The following is a 24,329-nucleotide window of genomic DNA, read 5'->3' as shown; positions in this document are numbered from 1 at the left end:
AAGATTGTTCGTCCAAATGGGTTCTGAAAATGAATCCACTTGCACCACCTTGAGACAGTGCATTCTAGGTTATCATAATCACAGAATCCCTACAGTGTGGAAACAGGCCCTTCAGCCCAACAAGTTCACAATGACCCTCCAAAGAGTATCCCACCCAAACCAATTCCCCATTACTCTACATTTACCCTTGACTAATGCACCCCTAACCTACACATCTCTGAATAATATAGGGTCCTGATGAAGGGCTTTTGCCCGAAACGTCCTATCCTCGGATGCTGCTTGACCTCCTGTGCTTTTCCAGCACCACTCTAATCTAGACTTTGATTTCCAGCATCTGCAGTCTTCACTTTTGCCTTGCAATTTAGTATGGCCAATCCACCTGACCTGCACATCTTTGCACTGTGGGAGGAAATCCACGCAGACACAGGGAGAATGTGCAAATCCCACACATAATTTACTGTCTTAAAACATCGCTCATCTCCCCTGCTGGGTTTTTGTCAACTATCAGTGTTCCCTGGTTATTATTCCTTGTCTGCTCTATCCAAATCTCATACAATTCAACAAATGTAGCCTTAGCCTCCTCTGGAGGACATCCTTCACCTTTCCCAAGCTGCAGTACCCTATCGATGCTCCCGTTCAGATAAAGCCTGCCGAAGTCCCTGGAAAGGAGCTGGATCCCCACGACCTCTTGACTTGACGGTGAGCATGTGACCGTCCATGGTGAGGTCGTCACGTTTCCGTGTGTGCCCATCACTCACGATAACCTTTGACCTTGCAGCTTGACGGGCACCCTCTCAACATTGGGAGGGGGCCGTTTAGGAAGCTCTATCTGATGGACTTTTGAAGTACCCCGTTCAAGGGGCTGGGAATCCCATCAGGATGTGGGCTTTACCCGAAGTCCTCGCCTCGCCCTGCCCAAGCACTGCCGTCGGGTTCCCAATCTGAGGCATTAGGAAGGGAGCTCAGTCTTTAATTGCTACTGTGCAGATGGCAGGGCGATTTTCCTGACTGATTTCTGCGCGATTTCTGTCTCGCTAGAGGTTGCTGGCCGACATGGAGAGCTTCAAGCACAAGGTGCAAGTGGTGCACCGATATCAGGCTGCCCTGCGCATTCCCGAAGAAATTGTCACCAACCTGCCCATCTGCCTGACAGCACTGAGGCTCCAGGAGCAGGCGAGTCGGCTACAGCACACTGCCATCCAGCAGTGTAACATCCTGCAGGTAGGCTGCACCCATGACACCTCTCAGCACTGGCTGGAGTATGCAGTGCCACTTTGGGAATCCTTCAGAACGCCAAGTCCTTTTTGTCATCGCTGCCCATCCACTGGAATCAACAGAAATTAATTAGATTTTGTCAAAGTTTTCCTTCTCGGACTTATTCACAAAAATCCCATTCTGAGGAAAAACATTATACTACATAAAAGACACACACAGGTACTTTTGTACATTGTTCTGATGAGTGCAAGATGGACAAAAAGTGCTTTTATCGGTAGTTTTCAAGTTTTATGTTATCAAGCGACTTATGGAGGTTTATAAAATCACGATAAGGTGAGTTGCAAAGTTCCTTTCCCCGGGGTTATGGGAGTTCACAATGAGAGGGCATAGGTTTAACAAGAGAGGACCCAAGGGGCAACCTTTTCACACACAGAGTGGCTCCTATGTGGAATGAACTGCCAGAGGAAGTGGTAGATGCATCTACAGTCACAACATTTAAAAGACATTTGGTCAGGGACATAAAAGGGCAAGTTTTAGAGGGATATGGGCAGGCAAGTGGGACTAGTTTAGTTTTGGAAAGCTGGTCAGCACAGATGAGTCGGACCGAAGGGTCTGTTTCCATGCTGAATTACTCTATGACATCATCTGTGACTGCTACCCTCAACACTGACGCACGGTGACTGTGATGCAGCAAGTCACTTTGGTTTCTCCCAGCATCTCCCCAACAATGACATGGGAAAGGGGAGGGTCAGCAAGGACAGGGGATTACCGTCATTACTAAGCTCCCCTCCACACCATCCTGACCTGAAAAATCCATCAGCATCCCTTCATTGTGACCAGGTCAAAATCCTGGTCCTTCCTACCTAACAGCACTGGGGGGGGGGGGGCACCTTCAGTACACACAGATGATGGTGTTAGGGTAACGTCACTGGAGTAATAATCCAGAGGCCCAGTGGATGTCGGTTCTAACCCCACTGTGGCAGCTGATGGAATTTGAATTCAGTTCATCAATGGGGAACCTAAAGCTAGTCTCAGTGATAGAGACCATGAAATGACCTTCCATTATAGTAAAAAACCCATCTAGTTTGCAAATGTCCTATAGGGAAGGAAATCTGCCGTCCTTACCTGGTCTGGCCTACATGTGACTCCAGACCCTAGGCAATGTGGGTAACTCTCTATCCAATGGCCTGGCAAGTCACTCCATTCAGGGGCAATAAGGGGAAGGCAATAAATGATGCACAGATGCCATATTTTTATTAAAAAACCGCGGTCTGCGATAATTCAAACAGAAGGCACAGTATGAGTTTCTCAAGGTTGATGTATGGGGTATCTCTCTCGGGGTCTGATGACTCTGTACAAGAAAATCCATGCAGCAGTGAATAGTGGCTGCTTACTTTTGGTGCACAGTTACCTCTGGATTCCATCAGGGGAGCCAATGGCCTAACTGTTAAGCTAGAGACCCAAGGAATATACTGGGGACCTGGGTTTGAATCCTGCCATGGCAGGAGGTGGAATTTGAATTCATTAAAAACATGGAATTAAGGGTCTAATGATGACCATGAATCCATTGTTGATTGTTAGGAAAAACCCATCTGGTTCACCAATGCCCTTTAGGGAAGGAAACTGCCATCCTTACCTGGTCTGGCCTACACGTGACTCCAGACCCACAGCAATGTGGCTGCCCTCTGGGCAATAAATGCTAGCCCAGCCAGTGACACCCTCATCTTGTGAATGAATTAAAAAAAAACTTATTTTGCTTTCACCAGTTTCTTTGCAGCTTTGGAATGGTCAGCGGAAGGCATTTAATAAATTGGTGAAATAAGGAGAGTTTATTCTAGGGTCCTTGTGCTCTTGCAGGAAGCCGTGATCCAGTATGAACAGTGCGAACAGGAAATGCGGCATCTCCAGCAGCTGATTGATCGAGCCCATCGTGAGATCCAGGAGAAACCTGTATCTACCAGTAACATCCAGCAGCTGCAGGCCCAGATCTCCCGACACGAGGTAAAGGCAGGGCGGGCTCAATTACTACCTTTGGTGAAAGTCAGAAAGGGACAACTCAACAAGCCTTGTGTGGCCTCTTTCCAAAGATCTGGCATCCATCGAGCACCTTTCACAATCTAGGGCCAATTAAAGAAATCTTAAAGTGTTGAAACAGGCCATTCAGCCCAACAAGTTCACACCAACTCTCCAAAGAATATCCCACCCATCCCCATAGCTAATGCACCTAACCTTCACATCCCTGGACAATATGGATAATTTAGCATGGCCAATTCACCCATCCTGCACATCTTTGGATTGTGGGAGGAAACCGGAGCACACCCACGCAGACACGGGAGAACGTGCAAACTCTACACAGACAGTTACCCGAGGCAGGAATCGAACCCGGGTCCCTGGCGCTGTGAGGCAGCAGTGCCAACCACTGAGCTGCCCTAACTTTGAGTTGTCATTTAGGAGGTACAAGATTCCACAAAAATATCGAGATAATTTACAGACCATTCTTTTCTTCTTTGGGTGATGGTTGACCGAATCGCTAGGGGCAGCTTCCTTGATCTTCTTCAAAGCTAGTACCATCTGAGATCTTTCCCCTTCCCCCGAGAGGGCATATGGGATCCCAGTATAGCATTTCATTCACCTATATAGGCACCTCCAACAGTGCAGCACTTTCCCAGTGCTGGGAAAGTCAAGCTGAAATTTGGGTGAAGGGGACCTCATACATGCCCCTATGACTCAGAGGCAGGAGAGATACCCCCTGATATGTTATAGGAGTATGAGTGCCATGTATGGGATCAAGAACTGACTGAGCTCTCATCTCAATTAAATGGGACTCCTGAGATGCTTCTGTCTTTGTGGAGACTTGTTTCATGCTGGGAGTCTCTCAACATTTGGAAACTCCTACTGAACTCAGGTACATTTTGCATATCAGACCAGCCACTCAATGATAGGTCCCTCAATGATATCTCACCACATCCTGTTTATGTCACACAGTCACCAATGCACTGCTTCCGTTTCTCCATCTCTGTTCTATCTATTCTGAGGATGCCACATTGCATACCCTCTCACAGAGTTGTTTAAGATTCTTTTGCATCTTCTCCCCTGTCCACTGTACCATCAATGTTGGTGTAATTTGCAAACGCATGAACTTCCTGTATTCTCATCCAAATTGTTTGTACAAATGCCAAACAATAGTGGGCCCAGTACTGAGCAATCTGGAACAGCCGGTCCCAGGCCTCCTGTCTGAAAATCGACGCTGTAGCATTAACCTCAGTCTCCTACCAATTTTTGTTAAAAACCGTAAGAATTGTGGTTCTGGAACTCAGAAACAAAAACAGAAATTGCAGGAAAAGCTCAGCAGGTCTGTGCTGAGAAATCAGAGTTAACATTTCGGGTCCCTTCTCACAAAACTCAGAAGCCAATTTTGTACCCAGTTGTCTCGCTCACCCAGAATCCCATGTGATCTAACCTTACTCACCAGTCTGCCACATGGAACTTCGTCAAAGGCCTTGCTGAAGTTCATATGGACAACTGTCACCGCTCTGCCTTCATCTCTCTTCTTGGTCACAACCTCAAGGAACACAATGAAGTTTGCGAGACATGGTTTCCCATGCACAAAGTCATATTCTCTGCACTTTTCATGACACTTAAAACCTTCCATATGAAGCAATGATTTACTTGCACTTTTTTTTTCAGTTTAATATCCTTTAGAAGTGTCTTCCTTCCTTTTCCTTCAACTGAAGATCATCAGAGGAACAGCTGAAACGTCAACGCTTCCTCAAACCCGATCCTTCCAGAAACTTCTGTTTTTATTTCAGATTCCACAGCATTTTCCATCGGAGACCACAACCAAAAGACGTAGGAGCAGAAATTAGGCCATTCAGCCCATTGAGTCTGCTCTACCATCCAATCATGGCTCTTAGGTTTCACAGAATCATAGAATCCCTACAGTGTGGAAACAGGCTATTTGGCCCAACATGTCCACACCACCCCTCTGAAGAGGCACCCACCCACAGACCCATTCCCCTACCCTATTACTCTACATTTACCCCATTCTCCCATAACCCTTGATACTCAAGAACCTATCAATCTCAGTCATAGAGATGTACAGCACGGAAACAGACCCTTCGGTCCAACTCGTCCATGCTGACCAGATATCCCAACCCAATCTGGTCCCATTTGCCAGCACCCGGCCCATATCCCTCTAAACCTTTTCTATTCAGATACCCATCTAAATGCCTTTTAAATGCTGTAATTGTACCAGCCTCCACCACTTCCTCTGGCAGCTCATTCCATACACACACCGCCCTCTGTGTGAAAAAGTTGCCGCTTAGGTCTCTTTTATATCTTTCCCCTCTCACCCTAAACCTATGCCCTCTAGTTCTGGACCCCCCCAACCAAGGAAAAGACTTTGTCTATTTATCCTATCCATGCCTCTCATGATTTTAATAAACCTCTATTAGGTCCGATGCTCTGGTGAAAACAGCCCCAGCTTGTTCAGCCTCTCCCTGTAGCTCAAACCCTCCAACCCTGGCAACATCCTTGTAAATCTTTTCTGAACCCTTTCAAGTTTCACAACATCTTTCCAATAGGAAGGAGACCAGAACTGCAGGCAATACTCCAACAGTGGCCTCACCAATGTCCTGTACAGCCTCAGTCTTAAATACATTTTCTTTTTATTCGAATTATTGGTTGGAGACTCCCCTCCCCCCAAACAAAACAAAAGCCTTTTCTCTCATTTCAACTGAACGTATCTCCCTCCCTCCTTTCGCGCCCCCAAATGGCTTCAGTGGACACTGGCTGATGCTTTACCAGCAACACACGCTTTGACTCTGATCTCTCTAGCATCTGCAGTCCTCGCTTCCTCCGCGGGGAGATGAGAGACTGCTTTGCATTTCTGTGCTAACGGTGGGTGGGGTCCGGCAGCTCGGAGGGACCGCTGGACGGGCAAGCTTTCTGGAAAACCTGACGAGCCCAAGGTCCCAGACCCAGACAGGAGCAGGTACTGGCGGCGTGTTTTCGTGATCAGGAGAAGCCCCCCCCCCTGCGGTTTGTTTTGAGTTGTTTTTTTTTGTTGTTTCAGGAACGTTGCATCCGTGTTCTGCACTTGAGCAGCTCCTGGCTCCTGGCTAGTTCTGAACCTCAGCCCCATTCCCTGGGTTCACTCACTAACCTGAACCCCCAGTTGCCAGCCTCCCGCTGCACAACGCACTGCTGCAACTCTCCCCTACCTGGGGCTCCCTGGAGAGAGCAGACTTCCTTTTTGTGCATACACACTATTTCATTCATTATTTCACCTCCCGCAGCGAAGATACACCCCCTTCCCCCCCCCCCAATAAAACTTTCTTTTTAAAAAAACATCCCACACTGGGTCAATTTCTCCACCGAGGTTTTGAATGGGATTTTTATTTTTATCACCGAGTTAAAATGAGCATCGAGAATTTAGCATCCACCGAGATGTCAGACAGTGACTGGCTGCAGGAAACCGGTCTGCTCTCTCAGCACCTTCTGACCCAGTTATTCTTCACTGCTCCCACCCACACCCACACACACACACACACTGGGGAAAGGCAGGGATGAATTCCCCTGACTGTTCTCCCACTGCTGTTCCATCCCAGATCTGGGTCAGACCGGTATCCAGGAAGCTGTCTGTGTTTTGTGTGTTTTTCCGCTCTGGGTGATAGCGGGAGGGGGGATGGGAGAGAGAGAGAGAGAGAGAGTGAGATTACTCAGCTCATTTCCTGTTGTATGCAATGCAGATTGCCTTCAGAGGCTCAGTGGGTGGGGGTGAGTGATTGTGTGGAGCTCCTGTTCTGGTGTTCCCCCCCCATATACACACACACACACACACACAAAGCTGAAGATCCTGCCTCTCAGGCTCACTGGTGCTGTCTGAATCTAAACAGCAGCCTCATCTCCTCACTCATTGGCTGCGTCTGCAGGGGGATGGAGGGAAGGGGCGGATGATGTCTGAGGCTCTAAGCTGCTCCTTTGTCCCCACCGAACGGTGTCTTAACAGGCGTTCGCCCAGAAGATTAAAGACTACCAGGAGCAGATTGCTGCCCTGAATACCAAGTGTAAGATGTTGACCATGAAGGCGAAGCATGCCACAATGCTGCTGACTGTCACTGAGGTGGAGGGGCTCTCCGAAGGGATGGAGGAGCTGGATGGAGAATCCATGGCCGCTCACTCAGCGCACCCGTCTGTGGTTATGGTAAGATCATTGTCTGTCTCCCTCTCTCTCTCTCTCTCTGAATGGAATTTAATTGAATTAGCTTTATTGCCACACTGTGCAGAGTATCTGTGGACATGGGAAGATCATTGACTTTGTCCCCCTCATCGGACTGAGCTAACATATCATCACCCACCCTGCCACTTTCAATCAGTTGCTTTATCCCACTGTCTGCTGTGTGCATGTTAACCCCTTCCCTCCTGAACTATTTCCCCACTCTGATGAAGATATCTCTCAGATAATAAGTGGGAAGAGGGAATGGGTTAATATGCATTTTTTGCCACCTTTTTATTCAGACTCAGTTTCACGTTACTAAAGAAAGCTTGTAATGTTTTCAAAGATTTGTGCTTTACAGTGTGATTTAATGTAACTGCTGCTCTCTCTCTCTCTTTCTCTCTCATCATATTGTGTTCCCTCTGGCTTGGTTTATATCAGATGACAGCTGGCCGCTGTCATACTCTCCTCTCACCTGTCACTGAGGAATCTGGGGAAGAGGGGACCAACAGTGAGCTTTCCTCTCCGACAGCTTGTCGCTCTCCCTCACCTAATGCTGATGTGTCTGGTAACCAGGTACTATCTTCCGCTTACTCCTTGACACCCATTGCATGGTTCCCAGGAGTTGGGCATCACAATGTTGTGGTGGACCTCGCCACTCCATTCCTCATTCATTCGCATGGGTGTTGTCCTGTAACCTTTATAATGCTACAGAATGCACTGCGCCTGTGTTGAGCTGGTTAGAGGTGAATTATAGATCTGTATGCAACCCCGAGCTGATTGTCATTGCTGCACACAAGAATCTTCTCAAATTCATGAAGAGAAAGGGTCATTCGTTTATCTTACTATTTCTCAACGTACACATTGAAGTTCAACCCTCCTACCTCCTCTAGTTTAGTTTAGGCTGATGGTTGGCATGGACCCTAGGATGTGCTTCCATGTTGTGTGACTCTACATCATAGCCCATCTCTCTCACCTGTCTATTGAAGCTAGCCCTGTTCTCTGTTAATACTCCCACGCGGAGTTATAGTGAAAGGCTTTGACTAGGCTGGGGCTGTTTTCCCTGGAGTGTCGGAGGCTGAGGGGTGACCTTATAGATGTTTATAAAATCATAATCATAATAGTGTGAATAGTCAAGGTCTTTCCCTGGGGTGGGGTGTCCAAAACTAGAGGGCATAGGTTTAGGGTGAGAGGGGAAAGATTTAAAAGGGACCTAAGGAGCAACATTTTCATGCAGAGGGTGGTGTGTGTGAGGAATGAGCTGCCAGAGGAAGTGCTGGAGGCTGATACAATTACAGCATTTAAAAAGTACCTGATGGGTATATGAATAGGAAGGGTTTGGAGGGATATGGGCCACGTTTTTTCTTTATTCATTCACAGGATGAGGGTGTCACTGGCTGGGCCAGTATTTATTGCCCAGAGGGCAATTGAGAGTCACCCCATTGCTGTGTGTCTGGAGTCACATGTAGGCCCGACCAGGTAAGGATGGCAGTTTCCTTTCCTAAAGGGCATTAGTAAACCAGACAGGTTTACTGACAGTTGTCAATGGATTCACGGTCATCATTAGACTTCTTAATTTCAGCTGTATTTATTGAATTCAAGTTCCATTATCTGCCATAGTGGGATTCAAGCCCCACCCTGGGAATATTATCTGGGTCTCTGGAGGTACAGTCCAGCAATAATACCATTAGGCCATTGACTGCCCACAAATGCTGGCACATGGGGCTAGATTTATATAGTTTATCTGGTCGGCATGTACGAGTTGGACCGAAGGATCTATTTCCTTGCTGTATATCTCTACAAGGGCCATGGATAGAGTGAATAGTCAAGGTCTTTTCCCCAGTGTAGGGGAGTCCAAAACTAAAGGGCTTAGGTTTAAGGTAAAAAGGAACTGAGGGGCAACTTTTTCATGCAGAGAGTGGTACGTGTATGGAATGAGCTGCCAGAGGAAGTGGTGGAGGATGGTACAATTGCAACATTTAAAAGGCATCTGGATGAGTATATGAACAAGAAGGGTTCAGAGGGGTATGGGCCAAGTACTGGCAAATGGGACTAGATTAATTTAAGATATCTAGTTGGCATGGGCAAGTTGGACTGAAGCGTCTGTTTCCGTGCTGTACATCTCTTTAACTCTAAATCTCCATGCTGTAGAGTTCTTGTGGTGCAGTGGTAGTATCCCTACCTCTGGACTAGAGACCCATCTTCTCCAGAGGTATGTAATATCATCTCTGAACAGGAAAGTATCTAGGCTTCTGTCTATGCTCCTCCCTCACATTCCCCTTGGCAAACTTTGTTCCTATCTGGTCCCTGCTACCAACCATTCGTCAATAGTTCCCTTAATTTCCATTACACTAGTACTCACACTCCCATAATTCGAATAATTTCTTTTTTGCTGTCCAATCTAGCCTATCTGTTTCTGATTTGTGAATGACCCAAAACATCCTTCCCACTCCCATACAATTCCTTACTCTGGGATTTTGAGATTATCCACAAATATCAACCCTCCAGCGATGCTGGGAGGGGTTTATTCCTGATGTATGTAGACCTGGATTGTTACTGGTGTCAACCTAATCCATTGCGGATGACATCATCGGAATGCCACTATGGAATTCTGATGTCCCTCAGGAACGACACCATGTATGAGGCTTTCTGGATGGTGAGCCTGGCATCAGGCTGCTCCTACGCAAACATTGCAACAGCTTTCAGACCGGGATCTTCCTACACCAGGTCAGCAGTTTGTGCAAAGGATACACCATGGGCAAGAGTTATTCCTCTTCTTCACTGCCCCCCTCACCCCAAACTTTTTTAAACTCTTGGGAATAAAATAACCTCACTGACAGAACCAACAAGTTGTATTTAATTAGCAACTTAAATCTAGAAAAACGCAGGAATGCTTTTATGAGACAAAATTTAACACGCAGTTCCGTAAATGCCTCATCAAACGTCTTTGGTGCAGAGGAGGATGGGAGAGTGAAGTGGAGAGATGGAGAGAGGCTTAGGAAAAGAATTCCAGACCCTAATGGTCATTTCCAGTCAGGCATCTGGCGTAGGGTAGAACTAGAGCCAATCTTTACTCAGGAGAAAGTGAGGACCGCAGTTGCTAGAGGTCAGAGTCAAAAGGTGTGGCACTGGAAAAGTACAGTCAGTCACCTTCCCAGCTACCTACCCCCCCAGCTTCGCCCTTCTCCCATTTATCTCTCAGCCCCCTTGAACCTTCCCCCGCCCCCCAATTCCTGATGAAGGACTTATGCCCAAACTGTCGATTGTCCTGCTCCTGGGATACTGCCCGACCCTACTGTGCTTTTCCAGCACCACACTTTTTGATGCAATCTTTACTCAGCCTAGTATTTTATTTACAGAGGTAAACATCACAAGCATCCACCTCCAAACTCAACTATCATCAATAAATGTCTCCTCATCAGTGTTCAAGTCAAATTCCGCCACTTCTGTTTTAACAGCAACTAACAATAGCCTAAGCAGCAGAAGACATTGCTACCAATGGTGGAATGATGTAACTCAGTACTAATGAGCTCTGAGAAGATTTGTAGCTCAGATTGAGGTTCTGGATGTAGGTTTGCTCACTGAGCTGGAAGGTTTGTTTTCAGACGTTTCATCACCATACTAGGTAACATCTTCAGTGAGCCTCTGAATGAAGCTTCGCCGGAGACTCTTAATTGAAGATGTTACCGAATATGGTGACGAAACATCTGAAAACGAACCTTCCAGCTCAGCGAGCAAACTTACATCCGGTGGCTCTGAACTGCTCAAGAAACCAGAATTGGCGGAATCGAGTGATTTCGAACATTTGTGGTCCTGGAGGGGATTAAAAGAGACAGGAAAAGGAATGGATTTGAAAATGATGAGGTATGTTTACAATCGAGTCAACAAACAGAAGGGTGGTAGGCCAAGTGAAATTTGTCACAAGTGAGGTTACGGCAAAGTTATGGATTCCACACTGTAGGGAATCTAATCTGTCTAATCTAGTGGAATAGTGCAAAGTGAGAATGTGGAATAGATGGTGAGGGCAGGGATTAATGAACAGAGGCGTGGTTGAGGATTTCTGCAGAAGATTCCTTGAGGTGACGCTGAGCAGGAACATGATATGGAGGTGGGAGAAAGGTAGTCTTGGTGAAGTAGGAGGAACGTGGTGGCAAGATCATCACGCACAAGACCTCATAGACTGCTTGCAATAGAGACATTTTCAAAAATGTTATGCACTGTCAGTACAGTGTTGTGAGGACTGGAGGTCAGAAATTAAGGGATACTACAGCGTTTCCCTCTCACCCCCGGACTACCAAAACTGTCCAAATGTTTGCGGGGAATGAGGGAGTCAAATTTACACGAAAAGAGCCAGTTCTGATCTGCAGTGTTCACACAAAGTGAACTATTAACAGGGCTGTGGGGAGACTGACCTATGGAAGTAAAGATAATGAAATAATGTTACTTCTTAAAGAGGCACAGGGATGAATATTCTTGTTGGTCACCCAGCTTCCTCCCATCAGGAGAAGAGCAGGTCCTCTGCTGAAATTCATCCTCTTTGTCCCTGACCCCAATGTGTTTGCACCAGTTTCATTATTATCGCGAATACCAACCATGGCTTTGGGTAGGAGGTACTGGTTGTCAGTTAACTAAGTCAGAAGTCACACCATGCCAGGTTATAGTCCAACAGGTTTGTTTGAAATCATGAGCTTTTGGAGCGCTGCTCCTTCTTCAGGTGAAGTCACTCCGAAAGCTTGTGATTTCAAACAAACCTGTTGACTATAACTTGGTGTCGTGAGACTTGCTGACCCTGTCCATCCCAGTCTGACAAATCAGTTAACTAACGAGACGTTAGTGGAAGGAGCATTGGTGAGTTGACCTGGCAAATGGTTAAACAGCCTGCGAGCCCTTCCATTACTTCAAACTCTCCTTGATCCTAGAGGGTGGCAGTCCTTGAGTTGAGATCAGAGCACCAGTATCCTTGCCTGTCAGTAACTCGAGATGCATGGGAGTTAGTGAGGATTAGCTTGCATGAGGTGCTGTGTGTGTGGTGCATGTTGTGGGGGGGCTGCATGGTTATTGGAGACCTGAGAAATGCATGGGAAGGGGGTGAATGGGGAGAAGTCAGATTTGCTTGTAATGCTGTGGCTCAAGCATTATGTAATATAACCAACCCACACAGGAGCAATCACTGGATCCGAAATTTCTAACCCTGTACCCTGTAAGCTTGTCGTCATTTGATCCTGCATCTGATGTTCAAGAGTCTCAACTGTAAGTGTTCTTGATTCCAGGATAGTGCTTACTACGGGACATTAGGTGCGGACGAATTGCAGACTGCAGCTCCCGATTCTCAGGATGCGAGCACCGCAGCATCACTGCAGGAACCATTAGAAACCACACTGGGAGAGTCAGCCTCCTCTAAACTCGATGACCTGCAGCGTTCCTGGGAAACTCTAAAGAATGTGGTGAGCTGGCGATTTCTGGGGAAGATGAATAATCTTCCTTTTTTTATTGTCTCTTCTCCTTGCTTGTTTCTTTTGGGCACCCCCACCTTTGTTCTAAGCTGCTGGTCAACTCCTGATAACGTTACGGAATTGTATTTGTTCTGTGGATGGGGCATCATTAGTGAGGGTAGGTACTTATTGTTGCCCCGGGAAGGCAACAGACTTTCTTTCACCACTGACACTGGTTTTGTTAATTCTGAAAGGGCTGCATCCAACCTGTCCATCTGGTAATGATGGACAGCTTCTTTCTTTAAAGGGTAACAACATTCTAGTTGTGATTTTGCTGCCGATAACTTTATGGTCACTTTTACTGACAGCAGATTATTATTCTTTTTAAAACTGAAGTCAAATTCTCAAATTGCCATGGTGGGATTTGAGCACTTGCTAAGTGGACTGTAGCATGGCTACCATGGTAACCATGCTGAGGAGGCCACTCGGCCAGTTCGATCTGTGCTATGCAACTGGAGCTCTTGCACCCAACTAATCTGGGAGTGCTCATTCACGCTTCCCCCAAGTACTCTGGAGCCCCTAAGTTATAGTAATGCAACAGAAGCACAAGGGGACACAGGCCCAGACAGCATGGGTGCTGCAGAGAACTTATCAACATGGCTGCCATAAGAGGAGAAGCTGTAATGTAAGCTCCGTGATAGAGTTGGAAGGATTTTGAAATTTTCTCGTAGGTTTCGATTCCAGCCTTGGGCGACTGTCTGTCTGTGTGGAGTTTGCACGTTCTACGTATGTCTGTGTATGTTTCCTCACACAGTCCAAAGATGTGCAGGTTGAGTGGATTGGCCATTGCAAACTTGCCCATAGTGTTCAGGGTTGCATAGACTAGGTGAATTAGCCATGGGAAATGCAGGGTTACAGGGATGTGGTAGGGGTGTGTGTCTGGGTCAGATGGTCTTCGGAGGGTCAGTGCAGACTTGGTGGACCAAAGGGCCTGCTTTCCTATGGTAAGGATTCTATATGGTGTATGGTGAGGGGGATTATTAACTGGACAAATGGTGATAATGAAGGGTAGTTTTTTTCAAAATTAAATGCAATTTATTTTATTTAAAATGTGTTGAAAATTTCACAGCCCCAAGATGTGGTGGCACGGTGGCTCAGTGGTTAGCATTGCTGCCTCACAGCGCCAGGGACCCAGGTTCAATTCCAGCCTCAGGCGACTGACTGTGTGGAGTTTGTACATTCTCAGGGTTCTGCTTGGGTTTCCTCTGGGTGGTCTGGTTTCCACCCACAGTCCAGAGATTTGCAGGTCAGGTGAATTGGCCATGCTAAGTTGCCCATAGTGTTCAGGTATGTGTAGGTTAGGTGAATTGGCCATGCTAAGTTGCCCATAGTGTTCAGGGATGCGTAGGTTAGGCGCATTAGTCAGGATTAAATGTAAGGTGGGGGATTGGTCTGGGTGGTTACCTTTTGGAGGTTCAGTGTGGACTTTTGGACCAAAGGGCCTGTTTCTACACGGTAGGGATTCTTGTTCTAATTCTTCTAGTGTCCCAAGTGCCACTCATAAGTTATTTATGAAGTATGTTTTGAAGGGTAGTCCCTATTTTAATGTTGGAATCCAAATTTCATGTGAGGTGAATGGCCAGCTAATGTGTTTCAGTGATGTTGCGTAGGTCACTGGGGAGAACACCACTGTTCTTCTTTAACTAATCCCATGGGCTCTTTTACATTCAGGGCAATGGTAGTTTAGTGTGTTTGTAATCCAGAGGCCTAAATAAATGGAGGATGGGTTCAAATTTCACAGTAGCTGGTGGAATTTAAATTGAATTACCTTTTAGAGGTTCAGTTAATAACACTCTTGGAATTGAAACGATGATGGTGTGTTGAAGCTATTTTCAGTTGTTGGCTAACAGCTTCACTGATGCTGTTTGGGAGGAAATCTGCCACCCTTACTGACTAATAACAATGTGATTGACTCTTCACTGTCCCCTGAAAAGGCTTAAGCAGCTACACACCGTGGAAATGAAACCATGGCAACCGCTCAAGGAACTGGCTTAACAGCTCCTCCACAAGGATAGTAAGGGGTGGGCACAAACACTGGCCCACCTCCCGTGAAAGAACGAAAATGGAGCAGGCAGAGGGACTTTGGTTTAATGTCTCGACTGAACAGCAATACCTTTGACAATGTGGCATTCCCCCCCCCCCCCCCCCCCCCCAGACTGGTATATCAGCCTGATGTCTGCACGCCAATATAGAAAGGTGAATGCGACTAGAAAGACATTTGCAGTGCTTTGGTACAACAACATGGTTTGCTATGCCATTTTAGGAGGACTTTAAGACCAAGTTAACGGTAGTGCAGGCAGGTCTGGAGTCACATGTGAGTCAGACCAAACAAAAACATGATTTTCTTCCCAAAAGAGCGTTGGTAAACCACGTGAGGTTTGGTCATCATCACTGAGATGATCACTTCATTCCCAAAAACTAACAGAATGTAAATCCCATCAGCTGCTGTGAGATGTGAGCCTCAGGATGACCAGGTCAGTGACGCTATCACCACAACACCATCCAACAGCATTTTCTCCTGAGCATGAGGAACACTGGAGGAAAGGCAGAACGATGGTATTACTATAGGAGGAGGGAGCTAATTGGACAGGGAGAATTGTTGTTATGGCATCAGGTGGACTGCCATGAAGACAAAAGAGGAAATGTGTGTGTGCTCATGTGTGCGTGTAACTGCCTATGTCTGTGCATGTATGTGTGTCTGCATGTGTGTGTCTGTGCACATCTGTGTGTGTTTGTGCATATCGACGTGTGTGTGTCTGTATGTATGCGTGTATTTGCATGTCTGCATGTAATGCGTGTGTCTGCGCCTGTGCATGTCTGTGCATGTCTACGTGTGTCTACGTGTCTGTATGTAATGCGTGTGTCTGCATGTCTGCACATGTGCGCGCCTGTGCATGTAAACGCGTGTCTGCATATGTATGCATGTGCCTGCGTGTCTTTGCATGTCTGCACGTGTGTGTCTGTGCACGTGTGCATGTGTCTTTGCATGTGTGAGTGTCTGCATGTGGCACGAGTCTTCATTTGTATGTGTGTCAGAGAGACTGACATTATTTTCCTCACTGTCCATGGTTTCAGGGAAGGTTGCTCTGATCACATGGGATGTGAAGGAAGGTCTATAAACAAAGTTGCATGATAACCTGCTATCTCCCAGTATTTGCTGTGTAAATATTTGCCCTCTAACCCTTCCCGCTACAGATCAGTGAAAAGCAGCGGACTCTCTATGAGGCCCTTGAGCGACAGCAGAAATATCAGGATTCCGTGCAGTCTGTCTCTGCCAAGATGGAGTCGATCGAAGGGAAGCTGGGGGAGGCGCTCGATGCTAGCCAGAGCCATGATGTCCAGGTGGCTGCTCACCAGGTATGGCGTGTGTGTAGCTGTGCCTGATTCACTCTTTACTGCTATTGATGGACTTTGCTGTCCAGGCACTTATCTCCCTGATGTGCAGGCATGCGCTGCTTTCAGAGCGAGCCTGTGGGACCAGTCAGACTCTGCACACTTTTATCACAGCGTCCATGGAACTTTGAATCTTAGTGGGATTTGGATTAAGGATCTTTGTGGCTCTGTCTGTTCCCAGGCGCTGATGGAAGAGATTGTGACACTCCAGGATGAGATCAATGAACTGCAGATCTGTTTTGCCGAAGAGCTAGTGTCTGACACTATGGACACAGATACATCTGACCAGCTGGCTATGCAGTCCACGCTAACCGTGCTTGCAGAGCGCATGGCCACCATCAAGATGAAAGCGTTGGGAAAGAAGCAACTTCTTGAGGTTTGTAGACCCTGAATACTCTCCCCACACACTTTCCTGGTAACTGAGACTTAAAGAAGTAAAGGTCAGCATCATTAGAAATAGAACATTTTGTAAAATTTTATTTTTGACAGGATGTAAAGCATTTGTTGCCGATCCCAAATTGTCCTGGAATTAAGTGGCTTGCTCGGCCATTTCAGAGAGCACTCCACTCTGGGTCTGGAGTCACACGTAGGCCAGCCCAGGGAAGGATGGCAGATTTCCTTTCTGCTGATACTTAATGAATCAAGATGGCTTTTTACAACAACTATTGGCAGTTTCATGGTCGCCATTACTCTGGTTCACCATCCATTGCAGATTTTAGTCGTAAAACCTAAATTCCACCCGCTGTCGTGTTGGCAGAGGGTGTGAATCTGTGCTCCTGAGAAGTTTAGCCTGGACCTCTGTGTTACTGACCGGGCGGCATTACCGCTATACCACAGCCTTTGCCAAAAGTTTACCTCGGTGTTGTGGTTAGAAGGTTGTCATGCGGCAGACAAAGGATGGAGCGTCGAGCGTACGTTGGAGAATTGAGACGACACACTTGTAGGCCCAATTGTGAACTGACTAGAGGTGATCAGAAAAGGGGTCCCTAATTAGTGGCAGCACGGTGGCACAGTGGTTAGCACTGCTGCCTCACAGCGCCAGGGACCTGGGTTCAATTCCCGCCTCAGGCGACTGACTGTGTGGAGTTTGCACATTCTCCCCGTGTCTGCGTGGGTTTCCTCCGGGTGCTCCGGTTTCCTCCCACAGTCCAAAGATGTGCGGGTCAGGTGAATTGGCCATGCTAAATTCCCCGTAGTGTTAGGTAAGGGGTATGGGTGGGTTGCGCTTCGGCGGGTCGGTGTGGACTTGTTGGGCCGAAGGGCCTGTTTCCACACTGTAAGTCTAATCTAATATCGAGTGGGCCACATTTTGAGCAGTGACCATTGTGTATAATCACATGGTTGTGTATAACTGCACGGGGTTGATTGTTTTTTTTCTTTTAGGAGAGGCTGAATGAACAAGAAGAGCAACAGCGTCAGGAGCAAGCTCTCCAAGTGTATCGCAGTGAGGCTGATGAACTGGACAATTGGCTTCTAATTACAAAGGCCATACTGGATGCAACACTGCAGGTTCCCAAGGAGCAGATGGACATGGATGAACAGCTCAATGATTGTCAGGTATTGATTCAAGCTCAAAGATGAACAGACAATAGAGATTTACTTTCCTTGCATGCCTAGATTTTATTTAACTGAGGTATGATAAAATCACTTTTGAGCTAGGACAGAAATGTTGGATTTGCATAATGTCTGAACAATTTATGGGAGTATATAAGGAACAGGAGCACGAGTGGGTCATTCAGCCCTGCTACACCAGTCAATGAGATCATCACTGCTCTTAAGTTCATCATTTTCCTGCTTGTCCCTTTAACCTCTCACTTGTTAATTAAAAACCTGACCACTTCAACCTTAAATACCTTCAATGATCCACTGGCCTCCACCGCTCGCTGGGCAGAACATTCTAGACAGTAACAACCTTCAGAAAGAAGAATTTCCTTCTCACTCTGCCTTAAATGGGTGATCCTTTCTTTTGAAACTGTGCCCCCTCATTCTAGAATTCCCCTCATGGGGAAATATTGTCCCAACTCCCTGATGAGCTCCCTCAGGATCTTACGTGAATAAGAAGCTCTTCATTCTTGTAGACTCCAATGAGGCCCATTGCCCAACATAGGCCCGACCTGCTCAATTGCTTTTGATAAGACAAACCTCTCACCCTATGAATTGGCCAAGTGAATGTTAACTCCTTAAGTAAGGTGATCAAAATTGTACACTGTGCTCGAAGTGAGCTCTCAATTGTACCCTAGGAGAAGGTGAGGACTGCAGATGCTGGAGATCAGAGCTGAAAATGTGTTGCTGGAAAAGCGCAGCAGGTCAGGCAGCATCCAAGGAGCAGGAAAATCGACGTTTCAGGCATGAGCCCTTCTTGAAGATGCTCCTTGGATGCTGCCTGACCTGCTGCGCTTTTCAGCTCAATTGTACCCTGTATAGTTGCATCAAGAATTCCCTACTTTTATACTCCAACTGCTTGCAATAAAGGGTAACGTTCAGGTTTTCTTAATTCCTTGCAATACTTGCCTGATTGGACCCGTGTAGAACGACACCAGGTCCCTCTGTACCAGGGTATTCTATAGTTTTGTTCTATATAAATAATAATCTGCTTTTCAGTTTGGCCTGTCACAATGGATGACTTCATATTTCCCCACATTAAATTCCATCTGCTGTCTTTTTTCATCCACTCACTTAGCCTGTCTATGTCCCTTTGCAGATTATGTGCAGTGACCTCTGTGCTTTCTTACTGATCTTTGGTATCATCAATAAATTTGGCTACAGTACCGTTTGTCTCTTCATCCAAGTCATGAATATAAATTGTAAATAGTTGAGGCCCTCGCACTGTTCCCTGTAACAGACACAAGTTACAGCTTGCTATCCTAAAAATGACTTATCTACTACCGATATAACCAACCTCCCTGCCCAGTCTATCTACCTTGCCATTAGTCAGCCAGTTCCCTCCCTTTGCTGATCAACCTTCCCAACACTATAGGATTTTGCCTTAATTACTAACCTTCCTAGTCCTGTCTTATTACATACCTTTGGTCATCTAAATCCAGGTACTACACTGACTGATTCTCTTCTATCTACTCTGCTTGTTACATTCTCAAAGAACCCTAATGGTTTATCAAGCACTATTTCCCTTTCACTAAACCATTTTGACTCAGCCTGATCATATTCTGATTGTCTAAATGTTCTGCTGTTGTCCCTTCAGCAGAATGTCTGTTCACACCCAGCAGAGTTTGACAATCAGTGGAGTGGTTTCAAGTTGTGTGGCCAATCTTGTCACGTAGGAAACCCTGGAGCCTCTTGGCAGAAGTCTTCTGCTCTTTAGTGGGTGCCCTGGAGCCTTTGAAGCCCTCCTGGGAAGGAGGTGGGTCTCTGTTTTAACAGCTCGCCTCAACAATGGTACTTCTGGCAATGCAGCCATCAGTTGAGAGTATCATCCTAGATTTCTGGAATCTCCGATCATCTGAAACACTCTCGAATGCCTGATTACCTGTGCACTGAGATAAGGCTGGGGCTCTCGTGAATTTTTGATGGCCGCCTAGCGTAGTCACCAAATGTGAGCTGTGTGGGGGAATAGTCAGTGAGGTGTTGGGAAGTGTTCTGCTTTTCTCTTGCTGGAATTTGGCCATGAGGAGCAGGTCACCATTATCATTGGCTGTAGCCTTTCCCAACTGGGCATTCTGCTGCAGCTCATAATGAACTTGGACTGATAAGATTGCTACCCCTGGGCGTTTTTGAAAAGCAATCACGTTTCCAATTTAGAAAACCACATCAGCCAACTGGAGGGCCGCAGGATCCCTCCAGTATGCTCTCTGGATAATCTCCTGTACATGTTGGATTGAGGGATGAATATTGACCAGGATACAGCCAGTAATCTGTGAACTAACTTTTGTGAAGCAGGCTGCCTTGGCAAACATGAATGCGTTTTAAGGGGTTTCACTGAACTGTGTTCGGAGGAGGTACCTCGAAGATTCAAAATGTCAGCTACTCGTGATGAATACACAGGCTTTCATGAAGGTTATTAATCAGATCTGTGTCGTTGTGTATGTGTGCACACTTCCCAACACCTCACTGACCGTTCCCCCACACAGCTCACATTTGGTGACTACGCTAGAAGGCCATCAAAAATTCACGAGAGCCCCAGCCTTATCTCAGTGCACTGGTAATCAGGCATTCGAGAGTTTTTCATGTACCTGTCCAAAAATCTTTTAGATGTTATCATTGTCCCAGCCGTTAAACAGGCGAGCTGTTAAAACAGAGACCCACCTCCTTCTCAGGAGGGCTTCAAAGGCTCCAGGGCACCCACTAAAGAGCAGAAGAGTTCTGCCAAGAGGCTCCAAGGTTTCCTACATGACAAGATTGGCCACACACCTTGAAACCACTCCACTGATTGTCAAACTCTGCTGGGTGTGAACAGACATTCTGCTCGAAGCCAGTGCTGAAGAGACAGCAGCAGAACATTTAGACAATCAGAATATGATCAGGCTGAGTCAAAATGGTTTAGTGAAAGGGAAATAGTGCTTGACAGGTCATTCTGCTATAGCATGCATATCATTAACACAAATTAACTGAATGTGATGGACAAATTGGGGAACACTTTCTAAACTTTTAAAACCTGTGTTGGCTGTAACGCGATTACATCAGCAATACTTTAAGCACTGTTTCTAAAGCGCGGGATTGCACATGAACGCAACCATCACGTTATCGAAGAACTGTCCGTATGTGCACGTGCACATACATGTATCTGTTGTTTGCACACGTGTGTGTGTTGGGAGATGATTTGAGTTGATCTTGCCGTTTATGCTGTGACAGAACATGTTGGTGGAGATCGAGCAGAAAGTGGCGTCCGTTTCAGAGCTCTCCATGAACAGTGAGAACCTCCTTCTGGAAGGGAAGCCGCAGACCAGGGAGCAAGCAGAGCACCTGATCGAGAAGCTCCGCAATCTGAAGGGAAGCTTGGTGGAGCTGCAGAAAATGTTGCAGGACAGAAGAATCAGTATCAAAGTAAGGTCATTGCACGCTAACTGTATTGTACACCTCAGAGGGCTCACCCTAGCAATATTCCACAAAGGAAAACAATTTATCCAAACCAATTTCTCTTCTCTCTCTATTTTTTGTGCAGATGATGAGGCAAATGGATAGGTCACCTTTTCCCAGTCCATATTTCATGGTGCTCTTGTACTTGTTGCCAGGTTACCCTTCCTCATAGAAACCCCTTCCGACATCCAACCCTCAGGAAGCTTTGGCCTCTGTTCAATGTCAGAGTGGAATAATGGGGGCATTGGTGAGGGAGTTGTGTCATTGAACCAGGAACACACACGGACCAGAACGGTCATGTTAATATTGTGGAACGCGGGTGTGGAATTTCCTGACTTTGTTCTGAGCCAGGGAGGGGTATCAGCTCAGCCCCCTGTGAATTTGCCTGTGTGCCCACCAAATACCAGAGCCGTGGTTGGTGAGTTGCATCACTGAAGCCCAGAGCCATTCGACAGATTTGACAATTTTCCTGAGAACAGGAGATTGAAGGGCCATTGGATGGAGATATTTCAAATAGACAAAGGGTTTGAGGAGGTACATCTCGGGACGTGTGGTGCTGGAAAAGCACAGCCGGTCAGGCAGCATCCAAGGAGCAGGAGAGTCAACGTTTAGAGCATAAATTCTTCCATCACAACATGCCTAGTGCAGGGATTATGCTCGAAACGTCGACTCTCCTGCTCCTCGGATGCTGCCTGACCGGCTGTGCTTTCCCAGCACCACACTCTTTGACTCAGATCTCCAGTATCCTCAGTTTCTCCACATCTGTGTCCACATTTGATGGAGTTCCAAACTAGGAACTATAAATGGAAAAGGTCACGGATACATCCAATAAGGAATTCAGGAGGAACATCTTTACCAGAAAATACTTGTATCCTCAGGTTGAGACAACTAACATGCATGCACTTAATAAATCGAGGTAAACTCATGAAGGAGAAAGGGTTGGGATTGCATGCTGATAAAGTGTAGGCTCGTGTAGAACATAAACCCGGCCTGTTTTGTGCTGATACATTCTGTGTGATTCTGCAAGCATTCGAACATGAGCCAAATTTGCCTCCTACACCCCCGCATCCAGTTGATTTCTCTACGTCACTGAAGATATTTGCCGTTCTCCTTCGTTTGTATAGGCCTTGGGTCTGGAATGGTCTTTTTAAGACTTGAAACTGTTAGGAAACTCCATCCAAAATTAGTACCAAAGCGATTTGCCCTTAGCAAGATGCAAAGCAGCAACTTAACCGTCTCCTTTGGGACCTTCCACATCCATGACCTCAACCGTCTGGAAGGAGAAGGGCAACAGATGACCACCTGCTTAGATTCACCTCCTAAGCGCACAACACCCTTCACTGATGCTGGGACAATGTCCTGAAACTCCCTCCTGATAGAACCTAGGTTGGAGCTACCTCCCGAGGACTGCGGTCAGTCAGGAAGGTGACTGGCTCACACCTTCCCCAAGCGTAATTCGGGATGGGCCGCAAATGGCAGCCTGGCCAGCGGCACCCTCATCCTGTGAACGAACAAGTTACAAAAACGGAGGAGTGTGGTGTGGTTTGGTAGAATCGAAAGTATAGTCCCTTCAAGTAACTGCGTGCCTCTCTTCTGTGTGATTGAAGCATGGTGTGGTGCAGGAGAAGGAGGACACAGAAATCGATTTCACCTTCCGCCCCAGCCCCAGTGTCCAGGAGTGGCTGGCCCAAGCTCGAGCCAGTAGGTACCAGCACCAACAGAACAGCCTGCAGAGACAGAAGGTAAGTGAGCCATCGCCCGGCATTAGTCTCAGGAAGCCCGGCACCAGTGATGAGAGTTCCTATTCCGGTAACGGCCAGCACTCCGCTTTGAAATGGAGGTTGTCAGAAAAGGTTGAGTAGGGGCTTTCAAGAGTCATTTGAGGGCAGACAGTGAAATACTGTGACCGTTGATAAATTCTCACTGAACAAAATGAAGGTGAGGCGGTGGGGAGGGGAAAAATATTTTCTCGTTGTCAGTTACAATAGCTCGATGACACTCAGTGGTTCGCACTGCTGCCTCATAGTACTAGGGTCATAGGTTCCATTCCAGCCTTTGGTGACTGTCTGTGTGGAGGTTGCACATTCTCCCCTCTGTCTGCGTGGGTGTGCTCCGGTTTCCTCCCACAGTCCAAAAATGTGCAGGGCAGGTGGATTGGCCATGGTAAATTTCTCATGGTGTTAGGTGCATTAGTCAGAGGGAAATGAGTCTGGGTGGGTTAATCTTCGGAGGGTCGGTGTGGACTTGTTGGGCCGAAGGGCCTGTTTCCACACTGTAGAGATTCTAAACAGTTTGCCAGATGGGCTTTTCAGGCTCTGCTTTATTACATTTTACTGGTGCCCTATAACATGTACCTTGTGAACGACTTCAGTAAATGGAAGTGTCACATGACACTGAGATATACAGGATAAGATGACCCTACACGAGTCCCTGCCGATGCAGGGTATTGGGTTGGTTATCGATTGGTAAAAATTGGTTCGGCTTTAGGACCTGATTGCCACCCAGCTGGCAGTATAGACGTTCCGGCAGGAACTGAGACAGGTCCCAACTCGAATTACGAAACCACCACAGTTGATTTACCTTTGTGGGTGCTCCCTGGTCAGGCTCGTGGCAGACTAGATGGTGCGCCTTGAGTTTGCTGAGTTTGAGTCAGTGCAGGAGGAAGGGGGACCTTGCACGATCTCTGGATATCTCAAGACTCTTTACACCCAGCTGTGCACTATCGTCACCGTTGTCATGTAGAAATCAATGCAGCCAATTTTCACAGTGCAGGGTCCCTCCAGCTGTGGTGTGGGAGTTGTACAGGGTTGGCTATTTAAGGGATAAGGCCAGCACAAAGTGGGGGCCTTCAAAACAAGACTGTGTTTCCTCTTTGCCACGATTAATGCCAAAAGAATTGCATTGCGAAAGGTTGCCTGTTATTGGATGGAATTGGACTAATGTACATCATGTGGGTTACCTGAGCTGTAGGTATTTAGAAT

At 46.8% G+C, this 24,329-nt stretch overlaps 1 protein-coding gene across 3 annotated transcripts in view; it reads left to right on the top strand.

Moving 5' to 3' along the window:
- LOC132819864 (nesprin-1-like) overlaps positions 1-24,329 on the top strand; it is a 339,003-nt gene that overhangs the window by 133,491 nt on the left and 181,183 nt on the right. Inside the window, exons 40-49 of one of the 3 annotated variants that reach the window (XM_060831771.1) lie at positions 1,039-1,221; positions 3,073-3,216; positions 7,226-7,420; positions 7,874-8,008; positions 12,703-12,876; positions 16,120-16,281; positions 16,499-16,693; positions 17,701-17,874; positions 21,124-21,315; positions 22,956-23,090. In XM_060831771.1, coding sequence (XP_060687754.1) covers positions 1,039-1,221; positions 3,073-3,216; positions 7,226-7,420; positions 7,874-8,008; positions 12,703-12,876; positions 16,120-16,281; positions 16,499-16,693; positions 17,701-17,874; positions 21,124-21,315; positions 22,956-23,090 — 1,689 coding nt within the window. Of the gene's footprint in view, positions 1-1,038; positions 1,222-3,072; positions 3,217-6,123; positions 6,209-7,225; positions 7,421-7,873; positions 8,009-12,702; positions 12,877-16,119; positions 16,282-16,498; positions 16,694-17,700; positions 17,875-21,123; positions 21,316-22,955; positions 23,091-24,329 lie in introns of those variants that run through there. The other 2 variants (XM_060831770.1, XM_060831772.1) reach the window with 2 other exon arrangements.

Source organism: Hemiscyllium ocellatum, chromosome 10 (genome assembly GCF_020745735.1).
Source record: "Hemiscyllium ocellatum isolate sHemOce1 chromosome 10, sHemOce1.pat.X.cur, whole genome shotgun sequence".
Taxonomy (NCBI): Eukaryota; Metazoa; Chordata; class Chondrichthyes; order Orectolobiformes; family Hemiscylliidae; genus Hemiscyllium; species Hemiscyllium ocellatum.
Note: the sequence above shows the minus strand (reverse complement) of the source record. Positions and strands in the feature narration are given on the sequence as shown.